The sequence below is a fragment of the Anopheles coustani genome, chromosome 2 (genome assembly GCF_943734705.1).
Source record: "Anopheles coustani chromosome 2, idAnoCousDA_361_x.2, whole genome shotgun sequence".
In the NCBI taxonomy this organism is placed as follows: domain Eukaryota; kingdom Metazoa; phylum Arthropoda; class Insecta; order Diptera; family Culicidae; genus Anopheles; species Anopheles coustani.
Window position 1 is genome coordinate 66,004,779 of NC_071289.1, and position 18,794 is coordinate 66,023,572.

Consider the following 18,794-nt stretch of genomic DNA (forward strand, 5'->3'; position numbering starts at 1 on the left):
GTGTTCACAACACTACTTTTTCCGTGAACGATTATTATTTATGAGATTTCTGAGATTTTATTCAAGCCTCTAATTTAATGGAATGTTACGCAGTTTTAGTGCTTTGTAGATATTCCTGGTAGAATAGTCGATGAGCGCAGAAAAGGAACAAGTTAATCTAGGAGGGGTGTTTATTTTACGGTTTAGCTCGCTTCTAATCCTATTAATCGATTCGCCTTCGGATGTAGATAAACCCAAGAAACATAACATTTTATCCATACCATCAGTAAAACCAACCACCTGCTTAATAAAAACACTACCATTTATCATCTGTTGATGTTTGCTTTTCCGGAACAGATTACGGAGGCACTCTCCTTTCTGCACTACTCCGGCCAAGTGATACACAAAAACGTCTGCCCCTCGTCGATCCTGATCACTAAAAAGGGCACCTGGAAGCTGGCCGGGTTCGAGTTTACCGAGCGTACCAACGAAACCGACGCAACCGATCCCGTTCCGTGCCAACCGTGGTCGACCAGAGCGTCCAAGCTCGTTCAGCCAAATCTGGACTACATGGGTAAGCCTTTGCCGAGCTGGGGAACCTCAATTCTAGAGCAAGGCCTAACTGACCGTAAACTTATCATACACAGCGCCTGAAATTCAGATCAACAGCAGCTGCAGCATACTGAGCGATATGTTCTCGCTCGGTATGGTCATCTGTGCCATCTTCAACCACGGCCGGTCGCTGATACAGTCCGGGAACTCTCCCTCGACCTACCTGAAGCAGATGGAATTGGTAGGTATCTTATCGCTTCCGGTCGGAAGTCGTACCGGAAACGAAACGGTATCCGGCAGTCCGGTGGATGCGGAATAAATAGTTCCTTGTGGTTCTTCCATCGAAAACCCCGAATCCGTAGATTCGTCCGTACGCCACAAGCTTCGGGGTTGCCTTTTGTGAGGAAATTCTACCCGTTTTTCGTCGCTGATGAGAAAGAGAAATTTTTGCTCCGACTCCGACGACCTGATGAATATTCATCCCGTTGCTACAATTTTTCGTGCGTCCAACCCCAAACAAATAAGCTGTGTCTAGTAAAGCTTCCGTGGATATTCCACTATGCGTGTCTAGCACGGCAAGCAGCCTCGGTCCGCGGGCCGGATTTTTCCAATTTCGCTCCGGCACCTGAATGGTATCCAGTTTAGAGCTTTGATCTACACCGAGGTCCCGACCCCGAAACGTAAGACGAACATCTTCCGCCGGCGAGGACACTCAACCGCATTGGCCGCGGAAGCACCTCGAAGCCGCTAAAGCAAAACCGTCGAAAGGTACTTCCGAACCACGGCGCCACACATAATCAATTCGTGTGGCGCGCACCGAGCGAGAAGATAAAAGAGCGCTCGGTGTAATCATAAATTCCGCACGTCGTTTAAGCGTTTCCCTTTGTTGTCAGCGCCAGGCCGTGGATGTGCGGCTCGGGTTACACGGGGTGGGCTTTTGTTTGGCCGCCTTTGGACGTAGTATCGGTGCGCCACCAGCACTACACCGCGGCAACGCACAATTGGGCACACTGGGACGGATAAAAGGATTTTTCCGACAATGATACTCGGTATGCCTTCGCCGGGCTTCCCGAACGATTGGTTGGCAGAGGTTGTACGCCTGCCAGAAAGAGGATGACGCATGGGACCGAGCGCGTTTGTGCGTGCTGCCGATACCGCACCCAAAGTCAACGCTAAGACGAAGAGGTGTCTTTGGAGGACAACACGAGTGTTATAAATATAAATTCTTATTCAACTTAACCTTATTAACTTTAGGAAAACATATTTTCATTTAAAATGGAATTCTAGGGAGTATTTAATTATGATACACGTGTAGCAACTTTTCACCACGAGCTTACGAAGGTTTAACAGACGTGTTGCATATGAATATAATTTGTAAACTTTCTTTTACCAGCTTTCGGTAGCTCAATGAAAAATCTTCAGCAGTCTGTATTTAAAAATATCTTTTCAGTCCCTCACACAGATACCTTGAGGAAAAGTTCATTTTTCTTCCAAATTTGTGTGCATATACTTTCCTCTCCATGGTTCCCTATACCATCCTTGTTCATGTTATGCTTTGGATGTGTACATGTTAAGTAAGTTAGCTATTATTATATTCACAACAATAATTAAATCAAATGGAAACTCTCACCGCCGCATTCAGCCCGAAGGACATTTTCCTTTCGAGCTACGCAAACACCCAGGAGTTTTCAACTCACCCGCTACCCGGTCACCCTTGTTTACGAGACCCGCTTCCGAAGCTTGTTTTGGAAAAAGCTTCTACAAATAAAGGTCGCTCCTACGCACCCATTGCATCTCCCCCGACGCTATTTGGCTTCACCTTCCCGTGTGTGAGTGTGTTGAGGGTGGCTGACATTATGATTATGCACTGGCAAAAGCCTGTTGATTAGATTCTAAAATACACTCCACCCCCAAACACATCCACACATTGCCGAGCCATCGGGGAACCCACGGCACATGTTTTCGAGATTGTATGTATCTAAAAATAGCGTCCAATCATTGCGAAAACCTTTAGCGATGCGAGTTGAACGTAGGGGAACGCATGCCTATTATTAGCAGTCCATTGATACCACAACAGTCCCACGTTGTCGGCCCGAGACCCCCGGTTCGCGTACACCTTCCATTCACACGCAATCAATGTACACAATTCCCGGGCATTTATGCTGCCGCCGTAAGGTCTGCGTCTGCCGGCGGGAGAACCTACCATCCCGTATGGGTTTGGGCAAACCCACCCACCCTCGGTGTAAAACTTGGTCCTTGCGAGTAGGAAAATGGTTGCCGGAGCATGTAGCGCCGCACAGTGGGTGATTAGTTTAAAAGCGGCAAACAGCACACGAACTAATTTTCTATAAATCATCAGCTGGACGAGGCGGTGCACAACATCCTGCCGAGGATACCGATCCCGCTGCAGGAGGCGACCACGAGGCTGCTGAAGAAATCACCTGGCGCTCGCCCCACGGCCCAACTGCTGACGCTCATCAAGTACTTCAGGTAAGCCCGACGCCATTGCCCCGCTTGCTTTGTGCTGCTGGAGAGTGTCCTTCCATCAAGCGCCCTGTCTGGGGGTGGATTTTTTTTCTTCGCTTCCCAATCGTTCTGCCTGGAACGCAACGCGCCGTAATTGGATTCGCCGTGTTGTTCATGTCTCCTTCGGTGGCTAATTTCATTCGTTCCGTTTCGAATCATTTCGTATTTTATTTCTTCACGGAAAGCGAGCTGTTTCATGCTTGCCTGTTTCTTACCAGCTACTGTGCCACTCAGAAAACCGGTCCGTGTTCTTATATTTCCGCCCACAGCGATCCTGCCGTCCAGGCGCTACAGTTCCTCGATGTCATCAACATGAAGGATCCGACGCAGAAAACGCACTACTACCGTAGCACGCTCAGAGAGGTTCTGCCGTTTATACCGCGGGTAAGCAAACATAATTTGTCTTCATTCGACGACTTTCGCCTCCGTTTTGCAGCGTATCCGGTCGTGTAGCTCCAGAGGGCTAAAGCAGGAAAAAGGGAGGTTAAATTCATTCCGATCACTTATGGCACAGGTTAACCTTCAAGGCGAGGTGGATAGGGCTTTGACTCTTGGTGGAGAAAGGCTTGTGAAAGAATTAACCGTTCGCGCTACGGTGCACAAATTTGTAATAATTTTCCTCCTTAATTCCGTACACAAGCTAGCCGGAAGATTAACTCAGTAGAGGGAAAATTTATTACGCGGGAATTGTTGAACACAAATGCACAGAAATGGCAGAAGGCTATCTGGTATTTTCCATAATTGTTCTTAATTCATTCGTCGTAGGGCACACTGTGGACGTCAATTGCGATAACTATTTGATACTTAAAACATTGACGCACTTCATTCGCATATTTACAACACTTTTCCTGCGGCCCGTTATTTCGAGGTAGAAAATGAAGAGCTCTGAAAAAGAACACTATTATTTGATTATGATGGTGTATTGATTTGATTTGTATTGATTTTTCAGTAATGAAATTTGTTCAATTCAACGTCAGGGTTTACTCTCGATGTTTTGATTTTGATTTGAACGTAACATTATCGCTTTACTGATCAGCATCACATCAATAGATATCCAAGCTTTATTTGATCTACAAAAGGATGTTTGCATTCTGCCCTACATTGCTGAATTACTAACGTAAACATGCCACAGGCTACCGTTCGTTTGCGTTCGTGCTTAATAAAGGTTCAACAGATCGGTAGCAAAACTTCCATTGATCAGTTACCCAATTCACTGCCGATTGATACGATATCTTACCATCTTTATCGTTGCTTTTCAATAAACATCATACGGACGACTCGAGCTGCAAAACCTAACCTTTTGCCTAACCGGAATAACTTACTTTACCCATCAGCCCGGTAAATCGACTTGACTAGTGGACCGATTTCGAACCTGTTCGGAAATCAATCAAACTCAATCGATGCAATCAGAGCGCTCCGAGTGGCTTGAGCTGTTTTCTTATTGGAAGAGCAAACCAGTATTCCATAGGAAAACCAATTGCCCGGTGCAATCTTGTTCACGTCTTTCCGACAATAACCTGTTGCACATTTCATTCAACTCCTGTCACTCTGCTGTCGGAGAAAAATCGTTCCCAAAAACCCGATCCCCGAAATTCCCGATCCCCAAATTCCCTTCAGCATTAACGATATAAAAGTGTAAATTAGATTCCATCAGGCGTCTTTTCGCTGTCGACGTCATGATCGAATGTAACAATATTTCGTTCTCCTCCTTCGAAACTTCCCGTTTTCAAGCCCACTTTACCCGTCGTCTATATCTGGCCCGTTTCAAAGGATTTCCACGTGCCGAAGCGTACCGCCAGTAATCAGTTTATCTTGCTGGTACCCTGTAAATCACTTTGCTTTCGATAGGCCTTTTTGTTGCCGTTTAATTTGCCATTCGCGGGCCGCGGTTGGTCGTAAATTTAATGCCTAACACTTCATAGCCCTGGTGTTCGGACTTACCTGGCTGGAAGGTTATTTTTTATTGTTTTCCCTTCTGCCAGCCTTTTGTTAAGTGGAGAGATGAGAAAAGCGTTAAAATAAAAATACCTCAAAGCAGTACTAAACCATGGTTAACGATTCATTCAATCGAATCTTTTTTATTTTGAAAGGCTTTATAAAACAATGATGTAGAGGTAGTAAAATGTGAGAGTTTTTAAATATAATCAAGAAAAATTTACCGATTTAGTAAACAGAAGCTCTTTGCTTTTAGATTCCTAGCACAAATATGTTGATCATGGAAGCAAAACACATTGATACTCAATCTTTTCGTATAAAACGTGTGCATGCTTAAAATATAGACAACGATAATAATTCCTCAAACATGCTTCAGCTTCAGTATCACTCAATTACTCTCATAAAAACCGGATAATAAAGTTTTGAATTGATTATACTAAGATCACCCCTCTTAATCTCTACCAAGTTGTTTGAAATTGCAACGTCACACACTCTGAGGCACAATGGGAAGCTTAAGCAGTTTGCTGCCATACACACAAGAAGCTCTATCTCCCAAAAACATACTTGGTGCACTTCAGTGTTAATAGCTTTCCATCGAAACTAATAGAATTGCAAGTGATCCCCCCACCTTGGTTTTAATGCTCGATGAAACTGTTTAAACTAAGTGTGTGTATGTGTGTGTGTGAGCATATGCTTATACTGTTAAGCTACAAATGGCCATTCAATTTATCTGTCAAAAGCATCCTCAAACCTCCAGCGTGGCGCTTGGTAACACCCTGCTCGTGTCTGGTCCTCTTCCACAGAAACTCTGGTGGCAGCACATCTGGCCTAATCTGCAGCAGGAAATGCGAGCCGACGAAGTGCTGGCCGCCGTACTGCAGCCCGCCCTCACCCTGGTCCAAGAATCTTCAAACACGGAATATGAAGCAATCATTTTACCTACCTTTAAGTAAGTCTCCACCGTTCCAGCTCCATTGTGTGTTCCCGTGTTACCCGTTTTGGACCATGTGTGTGTATGTGTGTGAGAGTGTGTAGTGCTTCGGTTCTTAGCTGTATCACTCTGCCCAACGCCGCGCACCACAACCCGAGCTCCGCAGTGTTTTAATTGTATTTGCCGTTTACTCTATATTTACCTGGTTTTCTCTTTCTCTTTCTCCATCAACCACCGGGCGGCTCCATCAACCACCGCAGGACTGTTTTTGTAGCTCCAAAATCTATACAAGCCACCGTAGCGCTATTAGAGAACTTACACATTATTCTAGAGAAAACACCAAGGGATGATATACGGACCGAAGTTTTGCCCCTATTATTCAACGCGCTCGAAAGCACAACGATACAGGTTCAGGTAAGTCCGGGCATCCAGTGTACCAAAGGATAGGATCTTTGTCGACATTCTATCCCACTTCAAACGGTCGAGGGAAGGTGGAAGATGGAACTTCATGAAGCGCACTGTATCGTTAACCAGCATTATCCATTTACATCAACCTAGGATCAGAGAATGTTATTCTACTTTCCACAAAATTTGATTTGTTCACATTTCCGTTAAATCCCTGTTTTAATGAGTATTTAAAATGTATAACCCCTCTGGCCCTATTTTAGTTTTGTGTTTTCCATTCACAAGTAATAGGATTTTCCTACCCAATGCTAAATTTGCTTTTTGGTATCAGATGATGTTAATTTCATTTTTCTCCTATTTATTTAATCATAACTATTTCATATCCAAGTTTCCATCTTTTCTTTGATCATCAAATGAATCTCTACATTATTATTCTTAAAAAATCATGGCTATTTCAAATAGTGGAATTTGAAATAAAGCTACATTCACATCGATGACATTTGGGCAACGGTTCTATAGATGGCCCTGATCCTATAAAAGCCTTATCAAGATCCCAAACTGGATGAACTTTCGGTACACTTGACAAACCCCTCAACCGTTTTCCAAAAATCCTTCATGCTCCTTTCGCAAAGCTTTTCCATCGCAGGATTAGCTTCCGTCTATTGAGCTCCGTCGCGTGTGGTGAACCGAGGAGCTTAAGCAGAGAAAAGTGGGTGCCTTGCTCCACCCTACCCTCCACCCACCGCCCCCACGGGGTCAATTTTCTAAACGGTAATATCAGAGTCAATGATGGAAGAGAAGCCATCGAACCGTCTTTGGTTGCACGAAACTTTTCCAATGCTGCGGTCCAACGCTTCGAAAGAAACCTGAGCCCCACGGCTCGGGCAGGCACCCGAGATTGGAGAAGTGATAAATTAATTTCAGTTTTCAATCCCACTCACCCGCCCAACCAAACGGCTCGGTGACGAAACCGTTCTCACCATCCAAGCACTCCTGCTATTTTCCCTCCAGAGTGCTGCCCTCGTCGCGGTGACGAACGTGTACGATTACTTGGATGATATCACGATCAAGAAGCTGGTGCTACCGAAGCTGAAGTCGGTGTTCGAGAAGAACCAAAGCGATTTGAAAATCATGGGCAACGTGCTGCAGTGCGTCGAGCGGACGCTGGATAAGCTGGATAAGTCCCAGGTGAGTTTTGGGTCGGTTCAGTTCGTTCGAATCGGTCGCACATCGCCAGCACGTCGCAGCGTCCTTTCACTCAAACCGGCTCCTGAATCCCGTTCCAGATAATCGACGAGGTGCTTCCGTTGCTGCTGGAGGTGCGACTCACCGATCCGGACATCGTGGTGCGCGTTGTCAGTAAGTATGGCGATTATGTAGTTCCAGCAGTGCGGTCCCCTTCGCAATTCCAGGTTGTATGTGCATCCGCCTAGGGTTCGCCTACTTCTACACCGAGCAGAAACTGCACGCTACCGTGAGTGTGCAACGTCATCCGTAAGCGCTCTCCGGGGCGCTCGAGGGAAATCTGCGCTTTCATGCATAGTCATTAACCTACCGGTTGTGCCTGTCAAAGCGCTAACGCAATCGTTGGTTCGGACGTGTTTTATAGAGAACCAATGCTGTGTCATCGTATAATGGAAGTTTCCAGTTGCTTTCGTTCCGAGAATTGAAACTTCACGGCAGAATACCGGGCGACTTGTAGCTCAAACGGTATTTCAAATGTACAATCCTGTTGACAAGCGTGACATTTCGTTATGGGCTACAAAACGGGGATTTCATTAATCGGAAATAAAATGCAAGCGTAAAAGTAATTCATTTACGAGCGGTTGGTTCGTATGAAAGCATGAATATCAATGTATGTTCAGTAACACTTCCTAACATTATGGTCATGTTCATACCGACTGCCCAAGGAAAAGGAAGTCACCAAGTCAATGTGTTAATGAGATGGATAAGGCTTGTTGCATGATCATACAAAAAATGCATCCACTACAGTGTTCAGCGTAGATATTGCTTCAAGCATTATAGCTTGACTTGATGTTTTTGTGGAACATACATTTTAACATCATGAAAATACAACAAAAAACCTATAAAGTTATTTTCCAACCTAACCACAACTTTTTACACACTTATACATCACATTGGCAGTTGTGTTTGTCTTTTTGTGTTTCATATCTGCTCTTTCCGTTTTTCAAACTTATTGTTGCAACATCATCCATTGCGTGCCCCCTACCCAGCACTTTGAAATCCTGATAGAGCTTGGCCACCTGAACAAACTGTACATTTTTATGGTAAAATGTTTCGCAAATATGTGCAACTAAAACGCCCTTCCCTTTCGCCACAAAGTAGTAAGAAACACTTCAATAGTCATATTTCAACCACCGATCCTTTTTTGCTCGCATTTCCAACAATCTAAAAATGTCATTCATACTTAGACTGCGACCGGTAAGACAAGCCTTTCCAGAGGGAAAACAACTTCTATACCTTGGTGCGATACTTTCCACCGGCATGGAAACGAAGAGGAAAAACCCGCACAGCCCACACGAGGGCGTATCGGAAAACCAACGAACCATTCGAATGCATCTCCAACGTGGAACAGACGAGCCATGATACGGGTTCACAATATTGCGCAATTCGGAAAAGTGTATTTTTAACGACCGACCGTAGGCGTCGATCATGGCCAAACGAAATGGTACGGGATCGGTGGGAATGTTCTGATACGGTTCTGAAAATAAGTTAGGAAATTCCTTGAACTACAAGCAATTCCATATTTATAATAATGCATTCATTGCAGTCCCTCGGTATTACGCTCATTTGGAAAATAGTTACAATTATTCCGCCTAATATAAGTGCACAATACTGGTAACAGAATAATGACGTTTGAATATTGTACCACACATTGCCCGCAAAAATCCATGTGACAGACCCATGATTCCGTAAACAAACGCGGCTTTTGCAGCCGCTCGGAACTCATTCCCAAGCGATGCATCAAAAATCATTAGCAAGCAGCGGTTTGTGCGGCTTTGAAGCGAGGTGTATCGGCGTCGGTACGCAACAAAAAGATAATTAACTTGCTACCTCCGGATCGAAATGCACGGTTGCCCACAACGAACCCCCTAACATAAAAGCCAGCTGCTTCTGGTTTCCAATGATATCCGTACAAGGCCGTATGAACCTCCCACCAGCGGTTCTGCTGGGGCCGTCTCGCCAGCCAAAGCAGGCACTAAATGTAATTTAATGAGCTGGAAATCATGTCATAAACCGGTTGATACACTAATAAAGCAAATTGAACAGCGAACGATGGTGGTGACGGTGGTGGTGGTGTTGTGGGTTGATACGCTGAAACCGAAGCGAACGTACGATACGTACATGCATAACGTATAACGTTTGATGCATAAAATTATTCATGGATGTTTCGCTCTTCCGCCACGATGTGACGGAACACGAGGGACATGACATGGCCGGCTTTTCCGCGCGCAAGAATGGGGTGAATCCGTTCCAACGCCATTTCTCTGCCGCACTCCGGTGCACCCTTCTGGATGGCAAACAGAGTTTTTATTTTTATTCTCCTCCCACGTCCTGTCCTTGCAGACATCTATCGAATCATGCTATGCGACAAGAAGTACGGCTTAACCGTCAACATCATGGCCACCAAGGTGATGCCCACGCTGCTGCCGCAGACGGTGAACCCATCGTTAAATCTGGAACAGTTCATGATCCTTTTAGAGGTACGCAAATTGGGTTTGGCTAAGCGGCCTGGATGCTTTATTATAGAACTGCTCACTCTCTCTCTCTCTTTCCCTCTCGCTTTCTCTCACACTCCCGAAAGGTGCTCCAAGAAATGCTGGACCAAATAGATAGACAACAACGTAACAAATTGAAGCTGGACAACCTGTCGCTCCCGTCGCCGGACCGGCACCGGCCGCTGCGGCACCAGTTCTCCTCGGACAACATGAACGCGCAGCAGTTCAACATACCGAACCTGCGCATCGACCAGCGCAAGACCTCGAGCGCCGAGGATATGGCCCGGAAGAACTCGACAGGTACCCGAAGAGGTATTGGAATGACTAGTCGTGCTGCATGCTACATGGTTGTTGTGTGTCGTAACCCCATTTCTAACAGGATCGGGTGCTCTAGGTAGCTGGTGGTTCGGTGGATCGCCGTCCTCGCCGGACAGCAACTTCCTGCGCGTGGTGAACGCCTTCCCGAACCGGCGTCTGTCCGACAACACGCTCATGACGCCAAAGATACGCATCGCGCCATCTTGTGCTTCGTCACCGGGTAAGTCCGCAGGTCGATGGGAATGGTAGTAATATTTCCCATGAACAAAACTAAACAAACAGCATTTAACATTTTGTCGAAGGTATTACAAACATTTAACATTTTGTCGAAGGTATATTGTATGAATAGAATCCACAAAAAAAAGTATGATGTAATTTATAAGTGTCAATAACACAATATTTAACATATTTATAAGAACTTTTATTGAAACACCACTTTTCTTCTGAAAAATATCAATTTTACCGTAAACCATAAAAAATAAACGAAAAACGACGTCTCATTAACCTTTCATAGACCAATACTTTTTGCAGAAGTTTATAGCCTTAAGAATATCTTGGCATACCTGATAATTTCTTAAGGAATCCAGTATATTGAAATAACCCGTTTGGAAAATAATAATCTTGGAGCTTTAATTCATTACGGAATGGAAAGGTTTATCTTTTGAACAGTCCGCAGAAAATCAAAGAACATTTCACAATAGATCAAATTGCGCTATCGCATTTATTTCGTAGTAGATCTAAAATTTTATTCCATTACTATGGAAAATTATTTGGAGTGAGACAACTCAAAAACTCAAAAAGAGATGAGACAATCTCTTGTATGCATAGAGAATTATTTCCAAAATTAAAATGTTGCTCTAGTGATGTACAAAATTAATCCCTACGTGGAACAACACTTTCCTGCAAAAGCTCCCCTCACTAAAAAACAAGATTAAACATCAAAGACCATGACACTAAGTCATTTCTATTACGTACAAACTTGCACATGTTTGCACCTCTAGAGATCGAGCAACAGCTCGCAGCTTATCCTAACCGGTATGTGAACGGTTCGTCTTCACACCCAACCCAACAATGGAATGGTTGCGGAAGCTTCGTTTCGCCCAAGAGAGAGAATCCGGCCCAGCGTACATCACGTTTCACAATAATCCTTTGAATAATTACACAAATTAGAACAGACAGCAGACAATAAATTAGCAATGCTCTGGTCGGTTAGTTACTCTCAACGGCTCGCGCCCGGTGTATCGTATGTGGTGTTGACGTGAGTGGGCGATGGGATTTGTAGCCGACCCCATGGACAAGCCAAGAAACACTACAGTTGCAACGGATCCGGTGGTATTTCTGCACTGCACGATGAAACAATCCACTTACTTTCGTAACGGTGAACTTTAGCCAACGGTCACTTAAAGGATCAGGGAAGCTTAGGACGAACATTTCTGCAAGACCACTCACCGTTGGCCGGGGCTGGCAGAGCGCTTTTCTTTACGTATTTGGTTTGCTTTCTTTCTCTCTTCCCATGCTTCCCCAGGTGGCACACCGGGCGGAGGGTTACCGATAAGACGACATTCGAGCATTGGTCCGCAGGAACGACGAGGCTCCAACATCAATCTGTCACCACCGACTGTAAGTAGCAGGGTGGCCGGGTGCCGCGTTGCCAACATTGTAGTCCGTAGTGTCTTAGTGCGTAGTAGAGAAAAGTTAAACCGAAACCGTAGCATCAATAGCCCAAGTAGCGAAACAGCAGAGTTAGTGAAACCGCCAGCTAAACTAGTGCCTTTACTTCTTTCTCTCTCTTTACCTCTTGCTCTTTACCTCTAACTTATTCTCTCTACCTGAAACTCTATTTCTATAGTATATACTATGCGCTAGTACCTTTTCTCTTTTGCTACAATACTCACCGTACAACACCCCACTCGCGTCTCATATTTCGGCTTAATGATTCAGAACATGTCAAACTCTATGGTTTAGAGCTTCGAATAAGCCTTTTCGTTCCAATCGACCGGTACAATCGACCTGATTCAATCGATACGTGCTCGACACTAAGCCGTTTTGGGAATGTTCACCCAACTTGGTGAAAAGTTTATCAAACAAACCGCCGGGATAAAGTTCGTCTTCGTTCGTTTCGCACTCCGGGAGGGTCCTAGACATCGTTCGAAGTACTTTTGCACAATATTGATTGCCACACTATTGTATTAGCGTGCGTGTGTGTATTTTTATTCGCTACCGGCTAATGCCTTTCTGCAATTGGCATCACTTTCGTATCCTCCTTCTTCCATGACCGTGGAATAGAATACTATACCTTCGCCGCTCTCTCGTACAGTTCGACGCGTCTTCAGCGGTGAGGAAGATAAATGACAAACACGGTTTCGGCCCGGAGGACACCCAGCTTCAAAGCACACACGGTGTAGAGGTTAAGGAAGAATCTATTTATCTTGCACCGACAAAGGCGTAGTTAATATTTATGATTTATGTAAAGGATTTTTGATTAATTTGCCAAAGTGATGGTATCACGCATGGCATTTCAAGGAAACTGTGTTTAGCGCCTGCACAAGACACATTTGTACCAAAGCAAATTAAATGCATGCTGGAGACTGTTCCTCAACGATGAAACAGGGAGCTAGAACTCATTGAAGGTTAGATTAACCCTCTGTTTAGAGAGACAAATAAGAAAGGGACCAACATACGAAAAATGGAAGAAGACTATAAGATTAATTCATGATCTACTAAAACATCCGATACAGCTATGATGCAGAGTGTGTTAAACACCTGCGTATTAAGATTAATTTGTTAATCTATGAGATTATCGCAAGACCATCGGTAAGCGCATCTTGTTCGTTTCCGCCTAACTTTTGAAACGAAAAAAAGGACCTCTATTTCCTACCAGGATATTTTTATCGAGAATGCTTAGAATATAATGTAAGGAAGACATGAAACCACGCTTTTTTGTCGAACAGCAGCGGAAATCAATTGCCCACAATGAACTAACATGTTTTCCTTCAAATCTTTCTTCCCTTTTACCTTTTGTCTCCTTTTCTTCTCTCAAACATCCTTAATCTTCGACCGTACGGTACTTCAAATTGAACCTATACCGATTTGGTTTACCCCCGTGGCATCAATTCGAATTGAACCACTGACGACGACGACGATGACGGGACGTAACTCACGAAAACTCCTTTTCTTACACACTCAAGCAAGCTTTTAGCGCCCGAGGGGGCTCCGGTTCAAGCCTTTCAGTGCCTTCCTCATCTGCTTACGTAGTAAGTTTAAGCCTCCGGTGTGCGGATGGAGTTTTCTATTTCTCCACGCTCCTCTGTGTTTGTACTGTCTGTCTTTCCGTCCGTCCCCAAACATGTCACACTCGCGTCCTGCTTTCGTCACGTGTCTACATCTGTGTGGGCTTTGTTTCACTCTTCAGTCACTGTGCGCCTCTGGTGCTCCCGGAAAATGGATTCCCCTTGCATGGTTCGATTTTCGACCATTTCTGGCTGCGTTTACGTTACAAAACATTCGCCTGTGTGCTCGCATGAGAATGGTTAATACGCGTGGGACTGCCTTGACCCGCTGTGTTTTTTTTGAGTGTATTTACTTTAGTTTTTTTTTAATGTTCTCTCTTGTGCTCATGTCGTTCGTTGTTCCGTTCCGGAAACAATTCCTACAACTGCTAGGAATATTTTTCTCCGACACACTGGTCGGCTTCGTTTGATCGTCCGTTCGTGCGTTCAATCGTTCACTGTATTCTGTGATGGCTCTCTCTGTTACTGTATCTCCACTGTGTCGTCTCGGCTCTAGTGTGCGTTCCTTTTTTTTACATGTCCAGTCCGTCCATCAACCAAACTGTTACATGTGGTGTGCGTTTGTCCGCAATGGTGTGATGGAACGTGTTTTCCCAAAAGGCCCTTACGTTACCTCCCACCGTGCGTTTATTCTACCATCGCTTTCTTCAGTTTTGATGCATTTTCCGTTTGTTCGTATGTTTCCTTTTGCTTAAGCCTCCCCATCGATAGCCAAAGCCACATGGCAGGACATGCTTTGCGTACCTCCAATTATCACTTGATCCTTCGCACAAGAACCTTGCACTTCTGTAGTAGAAGAAGACGAAAAACCCCAACTGGGGTGATTGATTAACTGAATACCATTTTCTTTCTGTTTCTCCTTCCCTGTACCCCACCTATCCACTTCCGTTTTCGCCCAAACTCACGCTCTACCGTTGGTCTCTTAGGAAATTGCTTTGAAGCTGATTCATCAAACTAAACAACTTCCCACATCAGTCGTTCGTATCGTTTGTTTTCCCTCGCCTCCACTGAACTAGTTCCATCATGAGGATGTGCGAGAGTTTTTCATCCCCAGCTCATCTTTTTTTTATCCATCCGGAACAGGAAGCCACTCTCGACGGACTGGCCGACCTGTTGAACTTGTGGCACCTGTTGACATTTAGTCGGTGGTGGCAAAATGTTGGCTTTTCATTTTTTGTATGTCTTTTGCAAACCATCCCAGCTGAAGCGTGCCCGTAGCATGTTGCCGCTTCTGGGCCGTGCTGGCGACAATTGGTTTCTCGCCCCAGTAGAAAGCAGCTTTGTCCGGGCTAGGCTGGATGAGATGGATAGGTGTAGAAAAGAAGGGGGCATTAGGATGAACAGAGTGTGTAAGTGCAACGATGCAGCAGTTAGTACTTTTTTGACGATAAAAACGAATGACTATACATCGTTTTTTCCTTTCCCGTTTCGTATGTGTAAAGGTTTCCTGCAAAGCGTCCCACCCGAGAAAATATCCATTATCCTGGTTCTCTATTGTGAACTCTCTTCCATCAGCTAATTTAGTTTTCACTAGTACCGTAGTTCAGGGGTCGCCAAAGTCCGGCCCCCAAACTGATTTTAGATGGTCCGAAAAAAATGTTTTAGTACCACATACGAAAATCTTTCTCAATTCTTTTCGGACTTTTTCACAATGTCACGCTTCTGTTTTTCCATAAAAATGAAGATTGGAATTGTTGAAAGGTGTTCAATACCTTTTTATAAGATTTCTTTCTATGATAATTGATAATTTCAAATTTCATAGTCTCGTTAATTGCGTCCAAAATTCAACGGCAATATCTTGTTTACTTTGCATCCAAAATAACTAGAATACAATGTTTAACTCCATTATAAAATAAAATCTGGCAGACAATATTTAAAACTTCTCGAATCTGAGTTATTTTAATTACTGAGAGTACGCCAGTAAAACCAAAAGATTATAATTTAAATTGAGTCAAGGATGACTTTCAAGTATAATAAAATAAATGAACAGAGTACAACAAACCAAAATTTGTATATTGAAAAAATAAAAAAATCATTGATAATGTTTAAAACGGTTTAATTATAATATTTCAAGTATTTTATCTTACACTGTTTTCAGGGCCAATTCGTCGGCATCAAGCTGCTCTTTGTTGGTAGTATGCAGTCAATTGCACGCGCACGGTTTTTGTTTGGTTTCGTTAGGAAGCACTTTGAGTTTGTTAAGTTTAACTTTGCCATTATCGGTAGCAACATTGGCGCGACAACAACGCGACATTTTCTCGTCGCGTCAATGTTGCTACCGATAATGGCAAAGTTAAACTTAATAAGCCCAAACTGGTTCCTAACGATGCCAAACAAAAACCTTGCGCGTGCAATTCACTGCCTACTACCAACAAAGAGCAGCTTGATGCCGACGAATTGGCCCTGAAAACAGTGTATTCTATGTAACAACTTTAACATTCAGAAAGTTGATACTCCATTTAACAGGGTGTTTTGAAAGTGATATGAAGATATCCGACCCGCACTTACGGATTCTTTTGTTCATCTGGCCCTCTTTAGGAAATGTATGCCGACCCCTGCCGTAGCCTATAAACAGACAAATTCATGTTGACACTAGGGTAGTGATAGGAAACTATTTTTAGTATAAGAGAGAAAACATAATTCCATTTAAGCTCATCTTCTTAACTTTTGCAACCATTTTCACTGTTTTTGTACTTCACTCTTTCTACCAGGGATGTTTTATTCGATCCTAACAATTACCGACTGTTTTTCATTCTCTTGTACAACATTGCCGATTAAGGAAATCTGATAGAACATCATAATAGCTTACATCCTACTCCTACTGATTAACCATGTCCTCGAGCGATGGCTTCTGTCTAGTTTCTGTTTTTAGTGCTGTTTTGTGGCGTCTGCTAGAAGAAGTGTTTTGTTGCGTCTGCCTAACGTTTGTACTAATTTTCCCTATGCTTCCGTTGCTTCAGTTGCTTCCGTTTTTCTTCTTTGTTTGTTGTGCTTTCGTTCCCGTTCTTGCATTGTTGGAATGAATTGAGTTAAACGATGACGCTCTGTGTTTGCGTGTGTTACCTGGCTGATTTCTTCGTGATTGAATCTTGTTGCTACCGGTTTGTTAACTTCTATGTCAATTCCTTCCCAGAACTATACAGGCTTGTTCAACTATAGTGCTGAGGTGTTCTATGCGATTTTTCTATAATCACTTTAGATTCAATTGCAGCCTCTGTTTTATCATTGGAGTTCAGCAATTCAAAGGGTTCTTGAAAAGGAAAAAAATGTGATCGTACGAAAATATTTAGCCAAGCCCCAAAACATAGTTCAACAATTCGTGTGAACCACCTAACAAGGGTCCCCTTTACCACAATAAAGTGGTATTTACATTTCATCCGTCCGAAGTAATTTGCTAACGGTTGTTACAGTAAAGTGGTTCGGCATCGTCCAACGCTCCACCGTGGAAGTAAGAATAGAACCAATTCAAAAAAAAAGCACCGCAAAACAATAACACCACACCCACCACCACCAACCATCGGTCACTGTCTGGCGGCACTGGCGAACACACTCTCGCTCTCGGAAGGGCTAGTAGAATTCGATCCCGTTTGAGCAGTTTCGATCAATCGGAAAAACAAAACCGAAACCCGTAAAACAAACAGAAACCAAAATAAGCTTTTCTTCCCTTCCTGGCTCTTTAGCTTGCACGGAGCATGATCGTGAGTACTATCTATCTGTAATTCTGTGTCTTTCTACCTCTAGCGTAACCTAGTCGTAGGTATCCTTTAGCTTCCGGTCCAATCTCTAGTTCATGCTTGGCGCATACCCGACGGCGATCTGATGCCAACTCGAAACGGACATCGCGGTTTCGGACGTTCCCAGTGAAGAAAATGGGTTTTTAGTTTGAACATCTACCCTTACGTCACATGCACACATCCACGCACACACTTTCGCTTAATCCTTAGCTTTTGGTCCGTTCGGCCCGAAGCGAACAGCTTGCTTCCTTCCCCAATCGTTGCTTGCCACAGGAAGCAGACAGCTTCCGTTTCATGTGAGTAATGGCTTTAGCTGTGGCCGTTAGATCCTGCTTCAAAGGAGAAACGGAACGTTCGGAATGGAATTCTATAACTATATTGACTGCTGTCAAGATGCTCTTTCACTTCATTGTTGAACGGTATCCTGTTTTTGAAGCTCCCACAGTTCGTGCGCAAAAGTGCTCTGATAAAAAAGCACGCTGTTTTAACGATTTTCAATTTTCACCCCAAGAAAGGTGAAATTCCATTCATACCCACCTTTGTGCCTGTTTCCCTCTGATGTAGTGCTAGTGTGCGTTCCGGTCACACTTGAAGCTGAACGCTTCCGATTCCCTTTTAGTTGATTTAGCAGCTTCCTGCCGTGTATGACAGGCTCGTTGGGTAAGCAAACAACCTGCCATACTCAGGTATTCTATTACATTCCTTAAATCACTCGCCGCGTTGGCTACCCCCAATCCAGTTGGAATTGAAATTTATCCTTCTTTGAGTTTTCCACCCCCAAGCCCATGTGCTCACAAATGACGAAGCGCAATTTGCATTCAGCAGAGGTTCACGAAACGTGACTAGAAGCTGCCAATGTTTGCCGTACGGCCTTAAAGGTAGCCTTGTTTTTCTTCCCAAAACATCCTCTAGTTTACGTTCGCATCTAGCTTTTATACCTTCCGATATTGAAGTTTTAGTTCTTGAATTTCCGGTGAACAGAACATACCATACCGTGTTTCAGGCATTTTCCACCGAATAGTGTTTCTTGCATCCCTACATCTGTTGTTTATACGTGTGCCACTATCTGGTGCTGCTTTTATCATCCGATTTTGTTACTGTACATAGTGTTTTAGTGTTTGCTCTTTACCTGCATTTGCCGAAGGTATGTTACCCTTGTTTCCCCTACGTTACCAGTTTGGTTCGGTGTATTCTATGCTCCAACAAGCATAGCCCTTGTTAACAATTTCCTAGCATTTCTGCAACAATTGGCACACTATTGGCACTGTTTCCAAATCTTTACTTTCGCATCTACAAATTATCACTAAATTTGTGTACCGATTGTTACAGGATTTGAGCTTTGGAAAATTCAAATGAATGCCTTTTTCAGTTGGTGAAAAACTGT

At 43.9% G+C, this 18,794-nt stretch overlaps 1 protein-coding gene across 1 annotated transcript in view; it reads left to right on the plus strand.

Annotated features, from left to right (window-relative positions):
- Positions 1 to 18,794, plus strand: part of LOC131264859 (SCY1-like protein 2) — a 60,980-nt gene that overhangs the window by 28,229 nt on the left and 13,957 nt on the right. Inside the window, exons 5-17 of the mRNA XM_058267126.1 lie at positions 337 to 553; positions 627 to 772; positions 2,891 to 3,021; positions 3,327 to 3,441; positions 5,796 to 5,941; positions 6,184 to 6,337; positions 7,340 to 7,516; positions 7,615 to 7,687; positions 9,917 to 10,053; positions 10,155 to 10,368; positions 10,448 to 10,606; positions 11,912 to 12,006; positions 13,575 to 13,640. Coding sequence (XP_058123109.1) covers positions 337 to 553; positions 627 to 772; positions 2,891 to 3,021; positions 3,327 to 3,441; positions 5,796 to 5,941; positions 6,184 to 6,337; positions 7,340 to 7,516; positions 7,615 to 7,687; positions 9,917 to 10,053; positions 10,155 to 10,368; positions 10,448 to 10,606; positions 11,912 to 12,006; positions 13,575 to 13,640 — 1,830 coding nt within the window. The remainder of the gene's footprint in view (positions 1 to 336; positions 554 to 626; positions 773 to 2,890; positions 3,022 to 3,326; positions 3,442 to 5,795; positions 5,942 to 6,183; positions 6,338 to 7,339; positions 7,517 to 7,614; positions 7,688 to 9,916; positions 10,054 to 10,154; positions 10,369 to 10,447; positions 10,607 to 11,911; positions 12,007 to 13,574; positions 13,641 to 18,794) is intronic.